General features: G+C 34.3%; 2 protein-coding genes across 2 annotated transcripts; both read left to right on the forward strand.

Annotated features, from left to right (window-relative positions):
- Window positions 1-10,995: 10,995 nt before the first annotated feature.
- On the forward strand, window positions 10,996-17,049 carry LOC145610407 (potassium channel AKT1-like). The gene is made up of 11 exons (XM_081665753.1): window positions 10,996-11,306; window positions 13,100-13,468; window positions 13,551-13,608; window positions 13,713-14,030; window positions 14,219-14,464; window positions 14,626-14,724; window positions 14,819-14,854; window positions 14,965-15,150; window positions 15,233-15,436; window positions 15,546-15,621; window positions 15,723-17,049. Exons 1-11 carry the CDS (start codon window positions 11,140-11,142, stop codon window positions 16,655-16,657), a joined length of 2,694 nt encoding a protein of 897 aa, XP_081521879.1. The 5' UTR covers window positions 10,996-11,139; the 3' UTR covers window positions 16,658-17,049.
- Window positions 17,050-17,155: 106 nt separating this feature from the next.
- Window positions 17,156-19,099, forward strand: LOC145612759 (uncharacterized). The gene is made up of 4 exons (XM_081668053.1): window positions 17,156-18,064; window positions 18,154-18,312; window positions 18,608-18,664; window positions 18,764-19,099. The coding sequence occupies exons 1-4, from the start codon at window positions 17,156-17,158 to the stop codon at window positions 19,097-19,099; spliced, it is 1,461 nt and encodes a 486-aa protein (XP_081524179.1).
- The last annotated feature ends 2,120 nt before the right edge of the window (window positions 19,100-21,219 follow it).

Consider the following 21,219-nt stretch of genomic DNA (forward strand, 5'->3'; position numbering starts at 1 on the left):
TTTTATTTCAATGGTATAATTCACATAGTGCTACATAGGTTAATAGGGTTAGTACTATGTATTTGTATCCCTAACTCTATAAAACCTCTAAATTTATTTTGGTAACGAACTAATAACAACCTCTAAATTCTTAACCGTTGGATCTTTATCCCCTGGGTTTTTTCCACATCCTGCGGCTTTCTCGCATCCACGTGCATAAGGGTTAGCAGGGGCACCAACTTTAGCCTTTCTAGGATTGTTGTCTCCTTTTCTAATTGCACCATATCCTATATCAACTCCTTCAACTTCACTAATTAAGTAATTATGCATGAAACCAACACCTCCTATGATAATTGCAATTAAGCTCTTTCTTGAAATGCCCATTTTGTAATCCTTTGTGAAATTAAATCAAATTCTTCTAGAGTTGAACTAAAGTAAACTATTATTTTTGTTGTTAATAATGATCTAAAGAAATTCGATTTATAATGGATTTTTAATAGCTAATTGTGGCTTATAGGATACGATAAAAATAAAATGAGGTGATGCATTTTATTTGTAAATGTGTAGCTTAAGTTAAAGGGAATCGAATTTTGGCCATTGAAACATTGCATTGTAAACTAAAATAAGATTTGTCAATTGTAAGTTATATTTTGTGAGGGAGATATTATTTGCTGAAAGCGTGTTATGTTATTGCCATTGGTAACACTTTTTTTAACACTTGGTATGAGTTCTTAAAACTTAGGAAATATTGTCAAAAATAATACAAATTTTAAGCGATCCGCCAAAAACAAGTCAAACTTTTGATTAATTCTAAATAATACAAACTTTGGGGCGTGTCCGCTTTAAACAAGTTATAACCGCTTAGTGACTTGATTAGTAGGTATTTAAGACACGTGTCATTGTTTATTAGTTTAACAATTTTTTTTTTAAAAAAAAAAATTATCTAATGTTTTTAATTTTTATAAGATATAAAATAATACTTCCTCCATTTTCTTTTACTTGCAACACTTCCCTAAAAAGGAAATGTCACAATACTTGCAACACACTATAAAAGGAAAGTTACTTTAGGGAATAACTATACTATTTCCCTTATTTAAAGCACATGACCCACTAAATTACACTTCTAACAACCACTCATCCTATTTAAATTTTATTATATCATGTAAACCCCACCTTTCTTAATTACTGCGCTAAAGGGTGTGTTGTATCTAAAAGAAAACGGATGAAGTATTAATTAATATAATTAAAAAAATAAAAATCAACCACTCCACCACCAGCCAGGCAGCCACCCCTTTCCCGGCGCCAGGACCACCGACTATCCCTTGCCGGCGATGCAGCCACCCCCCTCGCGCCGGCGACCCCGATCTTCGCATCCCTACCCCTCCCTCTCCCCTCCCCGACTCCATGACAAAACCCACAAAACCCCACAATCCACCACTCCCGAAAACTGCGACTAGGCTTTTCTATGATGGGGAAGGTCTGCGGGTTTCGAGGCCAGGAGAGGGATGTTTTGTGGTTTTTTTGTGGGGAGTAAGGGGATTACGATTATAGTGGTTTGAAGGGAGGGACTTTGCGAGAGGGGATTCAATTATTCAGGGATTGTCGGGAAGAGAGAAGGGGAAGCAGGTCCGCGCAGGGAAGGGGGTCGGCGCCGGCGCCAGCACCGGGGAGTGGGATCTGGGCGCGATTGGCGTCGGCATCGGGCAGGAGGGTGGCTGGCGTCGGTGGTGGCTGGTGGACGAGATGTTTTCTAAAAGAAAAATTTTGAAAAAAAAAATTACTTGTTAACTAAAAGTTTTTATTAAGTGTTAATTACATGGTTAAACAAATTTATTAAAAAGAAAAAAAATTAACCGGTCATTCAGGTTGAAAGTAAAAATTACTTGTTTAAAGCGAACAGCCAAACACCCCATAGAGTTTGTATTATTTAAAAATAATCAAAAGTTAGACTTGTTTTTGACGGACCGCTTAAAGTTTGTATTATTTTTGACAATTTTTCCTAAAACTTATTCATGACTATTTATTTTCATTCCATTAGTGAGACTAGCTATTATCTATTAAAGTTCTCTAATTTGTTATATACTACGAAGTAACTCTAGAGCTGTCAATTCGGATATTCAAGTCGGGTTTGGGTTGGGTCAAATTAGGTCTCGGGTTAAATCAGGATCAGGTTATGTCGGGTCAATCTAGCTTCAGATCAGTTTCAGGTTTAGTTTGGGTCAATTTCAGTACAAGTTATAATGGGTTGTTCACCTTTTCGGATATAGGTCAGGTTCAATTCGAGTTAAAATCAGATCGGGTTCAATTTCAGGTTCGGGTTGTGTTGAGTCGGGTTTGGATGGGTTAACAAGATGGTACATTCGGGTTCGGGTTAGTGTTGAGTCGGGTTTTGGTTCAAGTTCAATTCTAATAAAAATCGATGTGGCAAAGTTGAACTATATAATTACGCCTTTCATAATTTTATCAAGCATCATCAAAATTTTATAAACCTATATACGAGTAATAGAAAGCAAAAGGTATATAAGCTGAACAAAAGATTTTATTAAATCGGATTGAGGGTTTACAGAATTATACCAGTATATAAGCTGAATAAAAGGTATATAAAATTTTATTAAACCTTCCATGACTCGGGTTCATGTTTTAATTGGGTCAGGTACTAGTTCAGGTTCGGATTGTTTACGGGTCGGATTAAATCAGTTTACGGTTAATATCAGGTAGGGGGCAAGTTCGGGTTCAGTTCATAAAGTATTGGATCAAATGGGTTTTCGGTTAAGATCAGGTCAGGTTCAGGTAAGATTACAGGTCACTAGTTTAACCTTATTGTTCGAGTACAAGCTGGGTTCAAATCTTTGTCCATTAAGGTCGGGTTCTCGGTTTGGGTCAGTTTTTGACAGTTCTGGCTATAATCCACGCTTTTTGAGGAAATTTTGAAGTTTCGAGGCCCAGTGGCGAAAAGTGTTTAGACCTTAGAGAATATATATCTCGAGGGTCATATAATGCCATTTGAAACCATATATGATCATTATATGTTGTCTTAAATGTACGTGTTAGGCTTGACTTTATGAAATCATTACAAGTTGTTAACGGGTAAAATGACCGTCTAAGGGCGTATTAGATGGTTCCACCGACCCAATTTGACCCCCGAAGGATATTAGGGACAATGGAAAACATTTCGGCAATTTTTATTTTTGAGAAAAAAAAAGGTCAAAAAATTACAAATTTGAAGGCTATAATCCACGCTTTTTGAGGAAAATTTGAGGTTTCGAGGCCTGGTGGCGAAAAGCCTTGAGACCCTAACGGATACAACTTGGGATCATATAATGTCATTTGAAACCAAATATAATCATTATGTGTTGTCATAAACGTCTGTGGTAGGCTTGAATTTACGAAATCACAACAAGTTGTGAACGGGTAAATCACCGTTTAAGGGCATATTGGATGGTTCCACCGACCTAATTTAACTTTTAGAGGGTATTACGGACCATGGTAAACATCTCGGCAATTTTTAGTTCCGGGGGAAAAAAGGTCAAAAAAATTACAATTTTAAAGGTTATAATTCACGCTTTTTGAGGAAATTTTGAGGTTTCGGGGCCAGTGGCGAAAAGCCTTGAGACCCTAACGGATACATCTCGGGGTCATATAATGTTGTTTGAAACCAAATATAATCATTATGTGTTGTCATAAACGTCCGTGGTAGGCTTGAATTTACGAAATCAAAGCAAGTTGTGAACGGGTAAAATGACCGTTTAAGGGCATATTGGATGGTTCCACCGACCTAATTTGACTTCCAGAGGGTATTAGGGACCATGGTAAACATCTCGGCATTTTTTAGTTTTGGGGGAAAAAAGGTCAAAAAATTACAATTTTGAAGGTTATAATCCACGCTTTTTGAGGAAATTTTGAGGTTTCGGGGCCCAGTGGCAAAAAACCTTGAGACCCAAAAGGATACATCTCGGGGTCATATAATTCCGTTTGAAACCACATATGATCGTTATATGTTGTCATAAACGTCCGTGGTAGGCTTGAGTTTACGAAATCACTACAAGTTGTGAACGGGTAAAATGACCGTTTAAGGGCATATTGGATGGTTCCACCGAGCCAATTTGGCTCCCGGAGGATATTAGGCACCATGGTAAACATCTTGGCAATTTTTATTTCCGAACGGAAAAGGTAAAAAAAATTACAAAATTGAAGGCTATATAATCCACACTTTTTGAGTAAATTTAGAGGTTTCGGGGCCTGATGGCGAAAAGTGTTGAGACCATAGAGGATACATCTCGGGGACATATAATGCCATTTGAAACCATATATTATCATTATATGTTGTCATAAATGAACGTGATAGGCTTGAGTTTATGAAATCGTCACAAGTTGTGAACGGATAAAATGACCGTTTAAGGGCGTATTACATGGTTCCACTGACCTAATTTGACTCCTGGAGAGTATTAGGGGCAATGACAAACATCTCGGAAATTTTTATTTTCGGGCGAAAAAAGGTCTAAAAATTAGGAAATTGAAGGCTATAATGCATGCTTTTTGAGGAAAATTTGAGGTTTCGGGGCTTGGTGGCGAAAAGCCTTAAAACCCTAACGGATACATCTCGGGGTCACATAATGTCATTTGTAACCATATATAATCATTATGTGTTGTCATAAACGTCCGTGATAGGCTTGAGTTTACGAAATCACGCACTACAAGTTGTGAACGGGTAAAATGATCATTTAAGGGCATATTGGATGGTTCCACCGACCCAATTTGACCCGCGAAGGTTATTAAGGACCATGGTAAACATCTCAGCAATTTTTAGTTTCGGGGGAAAAAAAAGTCAAAAAATTACAAAATTGAAGCCTATAATCCACTCTTTTGAGGAAATTTTGAGGTTTTGGGGCCCGGTGGCAAAAAGCCTTGAGACCCTAAAGGATACATCTCGGGGTCATATAATGCCGTTTGAAACCACATATGATCATTATATATTATCATAAACGTCCGTGTTAGGCTTGAGTTTACGAAATCAATAGAAGTTGTGAACGAGTAAAATGACCGTTTAAGGGCATATTAGATGGTTCCATCGACCCAATTGGACTCCTGGAGGATATTAGAGACCATGGTAAACATCTTGTCAATTTTTATTTTCGGACGGAAAAGGGTCAAAAAATTAAAAAATTTAAAGGCTATAATCCACGCTTTTTGAGGAAAATTTGAGGTTTCGGGGCTCGGTGACGAAAATCCTGGAGACCCTAAGGGATACATTTCGGGGTCATATGATGCCGTTTGAAACCATATATGATCATTATATGTTGTCATAAACGTCCGTGGTAGGCTTGAGTTTATGAAATTACTACAAGTTGTGAACGGGTAAAATGACCGTTTAATGGCATATTGGGAGGTTCGTTCCACCGACCCAATTGGACTCTCGGAGGGTATTAGGGATCAGGGTAAAAATCTCGGCAATTTTTATTTCCGGGCGAAAATAGGTCAAAAAATTACAAAATTGAAGGTTATAATCCACGCTTTTTGAGGAAAATTTGAGGTTTCAGGGTCTGGTGGGGAAAAGTCTTGAGACCCTCACGAATACATCTCGGGGTCATATAATGCCGTTTGAAACCATATATAATCTTTATGTGTTATCATAAACGTCCGTGATATGCTTGAGTTTACGAAATCACTACAAGTTGTGAACGGGTAAAATGACCGTTTAAAGGCATATTGGATGGTTCCACCGACCCAATTTGACTTCCGGAGGGTATTACAGACCATGGTAAACATCTCGGAAATTTTTAGTTCCGAGGAAAAAAAAGGTCAAAAAATTACAAAATTGAACTATTATCCATGCTTTTTGAGAAAATTTTGAGCTTTTAGGGCCTGGTGGCGAAAAGCCTTGAGACCCTAAAGGATACATCTCGGGGTCATACAATGCTGTTTGAAACCACATATGATCATGATATGTTGTCATAAACGTTTGTGGTAGGCTTGAGTTTACGAAATCCCTACAAGTTGTGAACGGGTAAAATGACCGTTTAAGGGCATATTAATTGGTTCCACTGACCCAATTGGACCGAAGGGTATTAGGGACCGGGCAAAAAAAGTCAAAAAATTACAATATTGATGGCTATAATCCACGCATTTTTAGAAAAATTTAGAGGTTTTGGGTCCCGATGGCGAAAATTGTTGAGACCTTAGAGGATATATCTCGGGGTTATATAATGTCATTTGAAATCATATATGATCATTATATGTTGTCATAAATGTACGTGTTAGGCTTAAGTTTATGAAATCATTACAAGTTGTGAACGGATAAAATGACCGTTTAAGGGCGTATTAGATGGTTCCGATCCACCGACCCAATTTGACTCCCGGAGTATTAGGGACCATGGAAAACATCTCGGAAACTTTTATTTTTGGGCGAAAAAAAAAAGTCAAAAATTACAAATTTGAAGGCTATAATCCACGCTTTTTAAGGAAATTTTGTGGTTTTAGGGTCTGGTGGCGAAAAGCCTTGAGATCTAACGGATACATCTCGGGGTTATATAATGCTGTTTGAAACCAAATATAATCATTTTGTGTTATCATGAACGTCCCTGGTAAGCTTGAGTTTACGAAATCGCTGCAAGTTGTGAACGGGTAAAATGACAGTTTAAAGGCATATTGGATGTTTCCACCGATCTAATTTGACTCACGGAGGGTATTACAGACCATGGTAAACATCTCGGCAATTTTTAGTTATGGAGGGAAAAAATGTCAAAAAATAATAAAATTGAAGGCTATAATCCACGCTTTTTGAGGAAATTTTGAGGTTTCGGGGCTCGGTGGCGAACCCTTGAGACCCTAAAGGATACATCTCGGGTTTATATAATGCCGTTTGACACCACATATGACCATTATATGTTGTCATAAACGTCCGTTGTAGGCTTGAGTTTACGAAATCACTACAAGTTGTGAACGAGTTAAATGACCGTTTAAGGGCATATTGGATGGTTCCACCGAGCCAATTTGACTCCCGGAGGATATTAGGGACCATGGTAAACATCTCCGCAATTTTTATTTCCGGACGGAAAAAGGTCAAAAAATTACAAAATTGAAGGCTATAATCCACGCTTTTTGAGGAAATTTAGAGGTTTCGGGGCCCGTTGGCGAAAAGCCTTGAGACCATAAGGGATACATTTCGGGGTCATAAAATGTCGTTTGAAACTATATATGATCATTATATGTTGTCATAAACATCCGTGGTAGGCTTAAGTTTACGAAATCACTACAAGTTGTGAACGAGTAAAATGACCGTTTAAGGGCATATTGGGAGGTTCCACCGACCCAATTAGACTCCCAGAGGGTATTACGGACCATGGTAAAAATCTCGGCAATTTTTATTAAACCTATATATACGAGTAATAGAGAACAAATGTTATATAAGCTGAATAAAAGATTTTATTTGATCAGATTGTGGGTTTAGAGATTTGTACCGGTATATAAGTTGAACAAAAGACATAAATTTTATTAAACCTTCCATGACTCGGGTACAAGTTCTAATTGGGTCAGGTACTAGTTCGGGTTCAGATTGTTGTTGGGTCGGATTAAATCGGTTGAGGGTTGACGGGAGCAGGTTCGGGTTCAGTTTAAAAAGTATTGGATCAAATCGGTTGTCGGTTATCATATGGTCAGCATCTGGTCGGGTTACAGGTCACTAGTTTCACCCCATTGTCCGGGTACAGGTTGGGTTCAGGTCAAGTTCTTGGGTCGGGTTAGTTATTGACAACTTTAAGTAACTCCGTGGGAAACTAGTTTATTACAACACGCTCTCACTCTCCTCTCTTGGTCCCCTATTCGAGCCCCATGCAGAAGATGCTCTTAAAAATTTGAAAAAATTGTGTTGTAAAGTACTATATATGTGGTCATCATCATTTACAATAAACAATTATATATCAACTAAAAATAAAACCATATTTGAATCATAGAGTATGAAAGATTACAAGTATTTATTACTAAAAAAGAATAATTTTGAAAATTTATTGCTTGATTTTGAATCCTCGTTATCCTTTAAGAAAGATACCAAGGAACCTTAATTCATGCATCAATTATTGCATACAAAATTGGGCATATATCCAACAAACTCACATGAGTAAGTATTGAAATACAATAGCAAGATTTAATTATAGAAAGACAAACTCATCTTTCAAATTTAGACATGCCCATCACTTCATGCTTTTGAATGTGAAGATGTCTCCAAACAATATATCCTTATAATTAAAACACTAATTATTGCATGAATTTGGTAGGAAACATTATATGCATGTGTTTAATTATGCATATATTATATATAGCATGAACAAAGACATAATATAGCCTTTCGGTTAGTTTGTTACAAAGTCAATTGTTACCAAAAATAAAGTAGTGGATCACGGTGAGATAGGATTCAACGTTCGTTGACACATGCATGTTAGTTTAGCTTTGATTTTGGGGCTTAACCTACACACTAATTAATGGTATCTTTTTAGTCTATAGTTAGTCTAATCTTTGTGTTTGTCCACGAAGAGACATGTCTTTTCTAGTTACATAAGATTTTCTAGTTCGTATATATTTTTTTGTTAGTAGAAAGATGACCCCATTAGATCGGAATCTCTTATAAATCCACCCGCTTCAAATTAACCGGCTAGACTCTTTGGGAGGGTGTAAAAAGAATCCTCACCAACCTTTGATTGGATTTTTGGTTACATTATTTTTGTATACGGAAAAAGTGATACACATATATTTTATAAATATTATATTCGTAGTTAACTCTTAATTATATTGAGGTAAATTATGAATGAATGTTCTTTTTAAGTCTCCTACCTATTTGTATCTTCCCTTTAATGGCCAACGTTTTTCTCCCATTTTATCTATTGGGTTATACATTAATACATATAGTTCATAGTTGTATATCTTGATAATTCTATCCATCCAATTTTAATGTTAAAATCCATACACATGCATATTCTTCAATTTGCAGGTTTAAGATTTCCTACACAAAATCTTCTTATTCGACCAAAGAAGAACATAAGGCGGCAAAAGTTGAATACATATATATATGTATACTAAAGAAATGAGTCAATTACCATCTCGAATTCTCGATCTCAATGAGACAAAGGAACTTAATTAAATAAATAAACTAGATTAGGCTCGTGCGATGCACGATTTTAACAATAATTTACGATTTTAACAATATTTTTTTGCTTATTTGTGTGTAAATAATTTAAGAAAAATCTAATAAATTGATAAATTAATAAAGAATGGACACCCCAATTCATATAATTTGTATAAAATATACGGAGTAGGAGAAAAAATAATGTTTATAAGAACCCGACCTTCCTTTATTTCTCCAATGGAATTTGCATAATTAGTCAATTCAAATATAAAATCTATTAGAAAAATATATAATTAATTTAGCATTTTTAAATTTTTATTTATATTGAAAAAAAAATAATAATGTCATTATTAGTTTTGGAGGGAAATTTTTTTATAAGAAGTTGACATGTGAAAGTAATGACATCAGCGGTAATTACTTTAGTTATATTTATAGATAGTCAATTCAAATATAAAATCTATTAGAAAAATATATAATTAATTTAGCATTTTTAAATTTTTATTTATATTGAAAAAAAAATAATAATGTCATTACTAGTTTTGGAGGGAAAATTTTTTATAAGAAGTTGACATGTGGAAAGTAATGACATCAGCGGTAATTACTTTAGTTATATTTATAGATAAATTTTTAAGGAAACATTGTGTAGTGAAGGTTTTTTTTTTTTTTTTTTTTGTGAGCAAATATTAAATGAATTCTATCTCAAGTAAGTGATTTTTTTTTTTTTTTGATAAGATCTCAAGTAAGTGATTTGTTTCCTCAAAAAAAAAAAAAAAAAAAAAAAAAAAAAAAAAAGGTAAGTGACTTTTTTAATTATTTTTATTTTTGGCTTGGGAAGGAAGAAAATATACAAATATCTTGCATTATTATGGGTAATTCGATTGTTTCCATAATTAGAAAATAAATTGTACTTGTATCCATAAATCACCCAAAAAAAAAAAAAAGACTTTAAAAGAATTTTTCTCATATTTTCTACTTCGTAAATAAGTGCATTACTTGTTTGTAAATAGATTTGCGTTTTTTTAAAGAATTTATGAGCAAATTTTATAGCAAGTGCATCAACATTGGTATTTTGTTGTGCAATATCTCATATCTCTAAGGGTTTGTTCTCTTCAGCTTATTTTCAGTTCAGTTCTTATCTTAGTTTCTCTCTCTCATAAAATATTCATTCAACTCCAATAAGTTCAGCTCAGCTCAGTCAATCAGAACAGGCTTTAACAATCAAGTTGTATGTGTAATACCACTTCAGCTGTTCTCATATGGTGAATAATATAGGGCTTTAGTTTACGGTGAATAGTAATATTGACTTATTGAGCATCTTGGTTTTTGATATAAAGGTTGACCAATACAAGCAATACACCTATTCGATTCTTTTTAACTATGACAGATGATAAACCTCTAACAATTACCAATACAACCAATACAAGCCTATAAAATTATTCAAATTTAACAATGTTACACAACCCTTTCTTTAAATAAATAAAAATTAAGCATTATATGGAGTACAAAAAATTATATATTGAGATTCTTTTTCGGGATGAAACCTATTAATTGAAGAAAAAAAAAAAACCCAAGAGAAAATAATAATCTGCATATTAAAAAAAAATAAAAAAATACTCCGTATCATACTCTCAAAAAATCAATTAATATACCAAATAACCTTTTTTATTTTTAGGAAATAACCTACGAAACTTGAAGAAGGTAAAAATAGATTACTACTCCATTTCTTGGAAAACAGGGGATAAAAATTAAAATAAAAAAGATTAGCATCCTTGGCAAAAGAGAAACCTACAAACTTCAGTAAAAAAATAAAAAATAAAAAAGTGCACTCAATATCACTTCCCTAACTATTTAAGGCGCCAAGTTGTTAACTTTTTTTTTAAGAGAAACAAATCTCCCAAATAATAAATTCCCATAAAAATATAATAATAATATCAAAACTCTTAAATTGTGATGTATTTATGTAGAATTTTTCTGGGTTTGAGAGAAAAAAGAAGAAGAAGAAAATAACAGTAATTAAAGTGTAATTATTAATTAAGAAAAAAAAGATGTGGAAGAGATTAAATTGTGGTTCAGCAAAAGAAACAGAGCATGAAGCTTCAAGTCATACTGGTTATGATCTAACGGCTGAGATTTTGCCATCTCTTGGTGCTCGAAGCCATTGTCGTGTTAATCTCAGACGATTTGTTATTTCTCCTTTTGATCCTCGTTACAGGTTTTGTTCTTTTCATCTTATTCATCTCGTGTTTTTTTTTTTTTCAATATGATACTCCCTCGATACCAGATTAATATATTATTATTTCCTCGGGTTTATAATATATGATAATATTAATTACCAGTTCCGAACTTTGTTATTTCAATTAAATTTACTGTGTTACAAAAAAAATTACGTACCTTTAGTGGTTTCGAGAGCATGAAAATTCAATTGGATGTAGTAATGTACTCGTGATTATTGATTATGCATTGCCATTCGATTACACCATTAAACACGCTTAAGAATACCGAAAATTACTTAAAGTACAAGTGATTGCAATGTGAACCAAGAAAATCAATTTTTAGAGGTTTATCATCTGTCATAGTTAGGGCATGTAACAAACTTTAAACTTTATATTCCGACTTCTTAGCAATGGGAACTCTAATTTTGTGTGTATTTTTTTTTTTAATAATAAACTTAGATTTTACAAATAAACTAAATAATTAATCAATTATGCTAAAAAGTGACAAATAAAGTTTTGCTTTAATTTTGTCAATTAGGGTGTTTTGCATTTTCTTGTGAAGATTGCTGTTGACCCACATAGAAGCTTAATAATTTTTTTAAAAAAAAATAAAAATAAAAAAATTTGTGAACCATATTGCATGCAATGTGTTTGATAAATTGTCGCATTGAAATTTGAAAAGTTGGAAAAACTTGTCCAATGTGAATGTTTGTTGTTACTTTGTTTCATGATGTTTTGTTGATTTGTTTTATGAATTGGTGGATGACACTGTAGCATTTTATTGACAATTTAAGAATTTCATGAAATTAATAATTTATCAATTATTATTGTAGCAATGAATTTATATTAGGGGTAAAAAAAATCCTACTGCTTTTAGGAAAAATAAAAATTGGTGTAACTTTCATAAATGACCCCTTAAAGACCTATAATAAGCTGTTCTAACAACCGATAAATTTGTCATTTTGTTTCAATATAACAATGAGTAAGACATATACAAGTATATGAATTCGAACTCTTTTTAAGAGAAAAAAACAAGCAAGTAATTAATGTGAACTCGATACAAAATTGTTTGAACTAAACACAAGTTAGCAAAAAGAGGGAATGTTGTACCTTTTGTAGTTGTTTTAGAGGCATATAAGGAGTACCAAAAATGCAATGTTTAGTTGAAACTCTACTTATAATAGGAAGAAAGAAGTTAATGTAACCGCGTTATAAAATTTTTTGAACAAAGACAAAAGTTACGTAAAGATGGAACGATGTAAGTTTTTAGAGATGTACCAAAAATGCCATAATTTGTATATGGATTGACAGGGTGTGTACTGTACTAAACATCGTATAGCAATGGTATACATAGTATGTACTAGTGTTACATTACTCGTGTGATCGTGTTATCTTAGGTGAAAGTGACATTCAAGAACAAGGATCATAATCTTAGTATATGCCAATTGTTATTCAAGTTTCTCACAAATTTTTTACTTGGTCATATCTTGATCTTTACCAACTGTTGCTCTGAAACAATCTAGTACTGATTTCTTCCTTATTTCTCTGCTCCATATAACTTTACGAGTAGGTTACATATATTGTTATTCGAGGTTACCAATCATAATATTTAGAGTTATAAAGTATACAATTTTGGAGTATGGTCCATAATATATAATAAGTGCTTACCTTTGAACTAAACTAGATTATTGATAATTATATGAAATCTGAATATGGTTCATGATATGTATGTATTTGTGAAAATGTCATAAGTTTACTTTCAATCTTGTAAAGTTTTTTTGGTTGTCTGCAGGAAATGGGATTATTTTTTGGTAATTCTGGTGCTTTACACAGCTTGGATCTCTCCTTTCGAGTTTGGCTTTCTTGATAGGCCTACGGTGCCAATATCAATTGTCGACAATATTGTCAATGGGTTCTTTGCTCTAGATATCATCCTTACTTTCTTTGTTGCATACCTTGATAAAACAACATACATATTTGTTGATGATCGAAAATTAATAGCCAGGAATTACATTTTTAGCTTTAAGATGCCTCTCGATGTTATCTCCATTATCCCCTCTGAACTCATTCAGAAGATTTTACCTCCTTCTACACGAACTTATGGTGTGTTCAACATGTTCCGTCTATGGCGTTTAAGAAGAGTCAGTAGGCTCTTTTCCAGGTATACACTTCTTTCAAGTGTTGCAGCATATTAGAAAGATTTTAAAAGCTGATTTAAACTGATATAGTCACAATTGTAACAGGCTGGAGAATGATAGACAGTATAGCTACATTGTGATTCGATGTATTAAGCTTATTCTTGTAAGTGTATCTTCTTGATTTATTGAAGGTTATTTATTTCTAATACTGTTTTTAATTTGCTGGGTCAATGTTTGTTGAATCCCTCATTTTTCTTTTCTTTTCAGATCACCCTTTTTGCAGTCCATTGTGCTGGGTGTTTCTGTTATCATATTGCTGCACATCATCGAGATAAAAGGGCTACATGGATTGGATCAGCCATGGAAGATTTCCTTCAGTTCAGTTTGTGGACACGATATGTGATGTCGGTTTACTGGGCTATTACTACTATGTCGACTGTTGGCTATGGTGACTTGCATCCTGTCAACAGAGACGAGATGCTTTTCGATGTTTTCTACATGTTATTCAACCTTGGACTCACTGCATATATAATAGGGAACATGACCAACTTGGTTGTCCATGGAAGTAGCCGAACTAGAAAATATGTAAGGCCATCTTTCGTTGTCTATTATTGTTAAGGATAAAACTATAATGGTTGTCATAGGAAGAAAATCATTTTAATCCTCTAAGAAAACTATACGAAATTTTTTGGAATTGAGTTGAAGAATTAGACTTAAGTAATCTATTTCGTTGTGTGATTCACTTGTTTTGCTGTTGTTCTGTTTTTAAACAGAGGGATACCATTCAAGCAGCTTCGGGTTTTGCACAAAGGCACCAACTTCCTCAGCATTTGCAGGAACAGATGCTTGCACATATCAAATTGAAACATCGAACAGATACTGAGGGACTGCAGCAACAACAGATACTCGATTCCTTACCTAAAGCAATCAGATCAAACATTTCAGAACATCTTTTCTACTCTTTAGTAGATAACGTGTATTTGTTCCGTGATGTGTCCAAAGACCTCCTCTTTCAGCTGGTACCCTCACTAAATCTTGCACATAACTGAATTATATATATATATATATATATATATATATATATATATATATATATATATATATATATATATATATATATATATATATATATATATATATATCTTATGTTCTTTGATTAACTTGATTTTCTTGTATGCAGGTGGCTGAGATGAAAGCAGAATACTTTGCTCCAAAGGAGGATGTCATTCTCCAAAATGAAGCGCCAACTGACTTCTACATAGTTGTTAATGGCTCACTGGTAAACTTGCAGAACCAAATTAAAGCTGTTTCATAGATAGCAGAAAATGTTGCAGTTTTCCTGATCTAATTATAATTATTTTATGTGATTTCAGGAGCTTATCCGGCGCAATAATGATGGAGTATTTCAGGCAAGTTATTACTATATGATACTTCCTGTGTGCCTAAAACTTCAAATTATACATGGTTGAGGATTTTTTTTACAGTATGTATCTTCTTTCTGTTTATTTGCACATTTCAGGTTATTGGAGAGTTGAACAAGGGTGATATATGTGGTGAAGTCGCCGTACTTTGCTATAGGCCTCAACTGTATACAGTGAGAACCAGGAGGCTCTGTCAGTTGTTACGGATAAATCGTACAAATTTCTTGAACATTGTGCAGTCCAATGTAGGAGATGGGAACATAATCATGAATAATCTCTTACAGGTATTCTGCATGATAAATTAAAGTCTTTATCATCAGAGACTGTTTTTGTTTGTGTGTGTCAAATTTATATTTTCTTGGGCAGCATCTGAAAGAGCAGGAGCACAAGAATGACAACACCGCGAAGGAAAGTATGGCGGAGATAGAGAAGATGATGGGTCATGGTAGGCTTGATTTACCGATAAGCCTATGTTTTGCTGCTGCAAGAGGTGATGGTCATTTGATGCATAGGTTGCTGAAACAAGGACGTGATCCCAATGAAACAGACGAACGTGGAAGGACAGCTCTTGTATGTTTTTCATTATTTCAAGACTTGCATAATAGTAATAGTATTCATGTAATTCTCATTTCTAATTACTTATGTTTGTATTTTACTATTTTTGGCCTCAAAACTGCAGCACATTGCAGCATCGAATGGAAGTGAAAAATGTGTGTATCTACTGCTAGATTATGGTGCTGATCCTGATTGCAAAGGTATATATATATCATTAGCTCTTAAATTCTAATTACAGATCATGAGCAATCAACTTGTCTGACATATTTTTCGAAATGTTTTCGTATCTGTTTGAGCACAGATCAAGATGGGAACATACCATTATGGAATGCAATGCAGGGTGGTCATGAGGCGGTGGTGAAACTTCTAATAAGTCATGGTGCTAACATTTGTGCTGGCGACGTTGGTCAGTATGCTTGTATAGCTACCGAGCAAGACAACCTTGACCTCCTCAAAAAAATTGTCAGCTATGGTGGTGATGTAACATTCCCAGCAGTTACTTCCACTGCCTTTCCTCAAAGTGAGATCTCTGCTTCAAAGTTCATAGGAAGGACGGCCCTGCACGTGGCAGTTAGCGAAGGAAACATCAAGATCGTCGAGTATCTGCTTGATCAAGGGGCACACATTGATTTGCCAGACATCAGTGGGTGGACTCCAAGAGCCCTTGCTGAACAGCAGGGTCATGAGCAAATATCTGCCCTATTCCAAGCCAAGGTAGGATCTAAGCCTCAAGTAGTGTTGCAAGTTCCTGATGAGCATAGAAACAAAGTGCGTTTCCTAGGGAGGTATACTAGTGCACCAAATTTGACACAAGGACACCATAACTTGTCCGAAGATGGATCAGGATCAGGATCAGTAGGATCAGGGATGAGGCCGAGGAGGAAGGCTAATAACTTCCGTAACTCAATATTTGGGGTCATATCAGCTGCTCAAAGTGGACAGAGTGATCTGTTTCCTGCCATAGGTCATGAATATTTTGGTAGAAAAGGCGACACTCATCAGGAGAAGAACCATGTCACTCCTAGAGTGACCATTAGTTGTGAGCAAGAAGGAAAACTTAGGAAGGTGGTTGTTTTATTACCAAATAGTCTTGAGGAGTTATTGAATGTGATAGCTAAAAAGTTCGGTTTTTTCCCTTTGAGAGTTGAAACTGATAATGGTGCCGAAATTGATTGTATTGAGGTAGTTAGAGATGGAGATCACCTTGTTGTCATCAAAGATGACACAAATATGTAAAAATGTAGAGTTACAGAATATAGGGGTTTGATTTTAAACCTTCTCCCCTTAAATATATAGACAAGTACTTCATAGTTTTTTTTTTTTTTTTTTCTACCTAATCTATTGATAGAAACTACTGTATTACAGTTTACAAGTTTTTCTAAGGATAAAAGTTAGACTAATTTTCTGCCATTAATATATAAAATAATTTACTCTTTTGATTGTAAAGATTATTTTGGTAGTCCGCTATTTCTATATATATATTAAGTTTTTCCTTGCAACAAATCGAATTGATAGAATATATGATAAGATATTCTGTTACAGTTTAGGATATATTTTGTAAATGTGGTATGTTTATCTTTTAAGGTTTCCTAACACAGTTAAAACTCATATTGTAGCTCCTATACATATTGATTAATGGAGTACACTCAGAAGTTTCACCAAATCTAACATCAATCATAATATTGTGTTGCCATTTTGTTTTGTTTATAGAGTTATCTGGTTACTAAAGAAGTCATGAAGAATACAGATATTTTTTACCGGCTGCCAGACGAAATTATTGTGTCACATATACTACCAAAGTTAGAATTGAAAGATGCAATCAGATGTGGCACCCTTTCTCGTAGATGGCAGAAGTTATGGGACTATAACAGTACTTCTAAGCTGAGATTTTCGCTTTCACCTCACTGTGATAACTGCCCTCGCTCCCTAGATATTAAGGAGTTAAGGTCATTTTTCATAAATGTGATCACTCGCGTCTTGGAAGCTTATACCAAGCCAACACTAGAAGAATTAACGGTTTGCTTCGATTTTGATTATACTAGCACTCGTGATATTCATCAGTGGGTAGAGTATGCCTTTCATAGAAGGGTAGCCCGACTTGAACTGGACTTTTCACCCAATGGCAAGGGTGCAGTCACCTGTCGAAGGGAGAATTATAATTATTCGTTACCATTTAGAAATGATCTCAAGGCTTTGTTAACCTCGGCTGGTGGTCATAACAACCTTATTAAAAATGCTCGTTACCCTGCCTTATACAACCTGCGAGAACTCTGCTTGAAACATGTAAACATAACCACCCAAGCAATCAACTTATTGTTGCACAATTGTCCTTCTCTTGAACGATTATGCTTGTACTCGTTGATCATAGATAGGCTGTATATTGAAAATCAATCTTTTAAGTTGAAGAGCCTAGAGCTAGTTGACATCCACATATCGGCGATCTCCTTAAGTTTGTGGTCACCAAGTCTATTGTCCTTAAGGTATCAATGTCTCAATGCTCCAATTATAAGTCATGCTCCTCTGCTGTCTGAGCTGCATTTTACTATGGGTCTAAGCAGTTTTTCACTGCAAACCCGTTCGTTTAATTTTGGATACATCCTTCAAGTCAAGACGCTTAAGTTGGATATCACTGACTTTAATGTGGTAAATATAAACTCATAATAGCTAGTATTATTTTTTTTCTTATTTTTTCTAAGCTGCATTCATTTAAATCTTTGTGTTTTGTTATCTAGGATTGCATTGAACCAACGTATCCTATTGATGTTCCACAACTACCAAAGCTTGAGCAGCTGGAAGTGAATATAAGGGCACCTATAGAACGCGATTCCTGTCTTCTTTGGCCGGTTCTTCTGATCAAGGCAGCTCCCTCCTTGCATAGATTCTCAATTAAGGTATTGATAGCCCTTTCTGTTTATTCATGATTTGTCATGTAATTAGAAATCTGTTTTAGTATATGAGTTAATATAATTGTGCTAGGACTTTAGGCCACTTTGTTTTAGGCATCGGTTTATGATTGGATTTTCTAATATGATCTAGCCTATTATGAAGGTTGTTTTGTAAGATTATGCATGTTGTATCTTACATTAATCATTAGACATTGAATCGAAACACGTTAAATGGTGTATCTGTTGTACCAATGCTGTATATGTTTGTTTGTGATATTGATTTTCTTTCGCTTAATGGTAGATAATGAATTTACAAGATTCGATTCACACTGATTCGCTTGTGGAAGCTGCTGATAAGGTTTGTGATCATTTCCTCAGCTTTGTATTAAAGGTATATTTTCATGTGTTTATTGCCCCATATACTCAGTAGTCCACAGTAATTTTTTCGCCTTTTTAGTGGACGAAGTTGCAGTCTTTGCATCAGGCAAATGTTGCACAGCATTACATAAGGCTTAAAGCGAAGCAATTTCATCACCATCAATGCTTGAAGCTGGTTAAGATTCATGGCTTTCGTGGCCGGCCTTGCGAGTTGGAGCTCGCTGAGTGCTTGCTTGGTGCGTCTGAATCATTGCAGAAGATTGTTGTAGTACCAAATCTTCCGAATGAAAAATGTGGGAAATGTGGAGACGATATCAAGGCAAAAAATGTGAAGAAGAATTATAAAGAGTTTGGAGAGGGTCTGGTGAAGCTCACTGGTTGGGTACCCAAAGGTGTTTATTTGGTGGTGGCTTAATTTATACGTAGTATTTCGTATGAACATTTAAATTATATGAATTGGAACTTACTCAATAGTGTACATAATGTTATGTTTAATATGCATGCATGTTTCATTTAACTTAATTTCGTGTATAATATAGAATTTAAGACGCAATTTGTTCTGAAGAAAATATATTTTCAAAAGAGAGCGCAATTGTAAACTACAAGTCTACAAGCCACGCCAAGTAGATTTACTTCTCTTCCCTCTCTGTTGTTTGTGGTGATTGGTGAACATGTTCAATGTTTAGCTACATACAACTCACAGTCTTATATAAATTAAGGCCAATGTTATCTAATTGACCCAATATGAATATGGGGCTTGAATATCGAAAATGGTATCATAAAAGCCCAACTCAATATGAATCAATTCTTCATTCAATCTTGCCAACATTTAAATTTAACTTTTTTCCTATGAACATTAGGCAAGAAACAAGAGCGTTTCTTTGTATAGTTTATACACTTAACTAAAATAAAGTTTAAAAATTGATCGTTTTTTCAAATACCGGTTGAGAAATTTTAGTTAGTTGACAAAATTGTCCTAAAGGTACTATAAATTACACATCCTTACCTATTCATATACGGAGTACTATTGTCTTTATTTGTCATTTTACATGTTCAATTAACAACCGATTATCCACTAATTACCAAACAGAGTTGATATGTGGCCACAACTCATACACTATATTACCAAAGACATGATTCAAATGTACACATAGACATCTCAATTATGAAACATTAAACTTGCTAGATCAATAGACAAATTTACTTCAATGGTTAAGATTTACATTCTCCAATTGAAACCTTTAATGAAAGTTTAACTATCACGTATTTACGTGCTATTTACGTTATCTCCTAAGTCCTAACACCATAATCGTCAAAATATTGGTCCATGTGAACCTAATACATAAAGCACGTAGATCAATAGACAAAATTACTTCAATGGTTAAGATTTACATTCTCCAACTGAAATAACCTTTAATGAAAGTTTGACTATTACGTGCTTTTTACGTTATCTCCTAAGTCCTAACACCATAGTCATTAAAATTTTGGTCCATGTGAACCTAATACATAAAGCACGGCTCATATAAATGTGCTTGAAATGGGAATTTTCTCAATGGGCAGTTGCAAAGAAGGAGCTTATGGCCTGGCCTTGAAAGAGACTAATGATAATTGGGTTTGTGTCCTTATATGTGTATCTAGATCTTCCTTGATTTCCTTCCAAACACCTCCAAAAATCATACAACTATATTTCTAGTTTCCTCTTCTAATTCTAACACAATGATTTATTTTCTGACCATTAAAAACGTGACTAGCATAAGCATATATATGCCTTTTCCATCCATTTTCTTGGAGATTTGTAGGAAACTACCTTTTTGAAAAAGAAAAAAAAAATCTAAAAATCTTAAGACCCTTCCAATTGTGTTAACTTGACCCGTATTTTGTTGTAGTCATGCATGTGGGCTTCTAATTTCTAAGAGTTCGTTCGATTTGGATTTGGAAACCTAAGCTTAATGGTTGTTCCAAGGATATGCTTTGTATACGTATACATTGAATGGGAATATCCATTGCATTGGCCATACTAGTCCATATTAGGTTTTGTAAACTCTTACCACTTGTAATTAGATCTTTAATTCTTGTATATATAGAGAAATACATATCTTCAAATGGAGACAACATAGTTAAGGGTGAGAATTTCTCACAATTAACATTGTTATTATTATTTGTTAGATTACATAGAAATGACGGTTAAATGGTTGATGCATGTATGATAAAAATATAAATTGCAGTAATTTTCTTTTTATGTGTGTACATTGAATAATCTTCATTTTACGTTATTGTCAATATTAAGTCACAATTTAAAAAATGTACTCCATAAATAGATTAGATATGTGCATGATCGAGGGCCAAACACGTCCACTTGTCATGTTAGTAGACCTTAATACTCAAGCAGGTCATATCTTGAATGAGCTAAGAAAAAGTCATATTGTACTAAACACAATTAAGTCTTTCATGCCAAATAAACAAAGCTCATGACGAAATGACCCGTGTGTCATACTAGCACACCCCTAAACAATTTTATCAAGAAGTATTTTTAGA

Source organism: Chenopodium album, chromosome 24 (genome assembly GCF_948465745.1).
Source record: "Chenopodium album chromosome 24, dcCheAlbu1.1, whole genome shotgun sequence".
Classification (NCBI taxonomy): domain Eukaryota; kingdom Viridiplantae; phylum Streptophyta; class Magnoliopsida; order Caryophyllales; family Amaranthaceae; genus Chenopodium; species Chenopodium album.

Coding starts and splice junctions, on each gene's coding strand:
- LOC145610407 (XM_081665753.1), top strand. CDS start 11,140: ATGTGGAAGAGATTAAATTGTGGTTCAGCAAAAGAAACAGAGCATGAA. Junction 13,469..13,550: donor GTCAGTAGGCTCTTTTCCAG/GTATACACTTCT, acceptor CAATTGTAACAG/GCTGGAGAATGATAGACAGT. Junction 15,622..15,722: donor TGCTGATCCTGATTGCAAAG/GTATATATATAT, acceptor GTTTGAGCACAG/ATCAAGATGGGAACATACCA.
- LOC145612759 (XM_081668053.1), top strand. CDS start 17,156: ATGAAGAATACAGATATTTTTTACCGGCTGCCAGACGAAATTATTGTG. Junction 18,065..18,153: donor ATATCACTGACTTTAATGTG/GTAAATATAAAC, acceptor TTTGTTATCTAG/GATTGCATTGAACCAACGTA. Junction 18,313..18,607: donor TGCATAGATTCTCAATTAAG/GTATTGATAGCC, acceptor GCTTAATGGTAG/ATAATGAATTTACAAGATTC.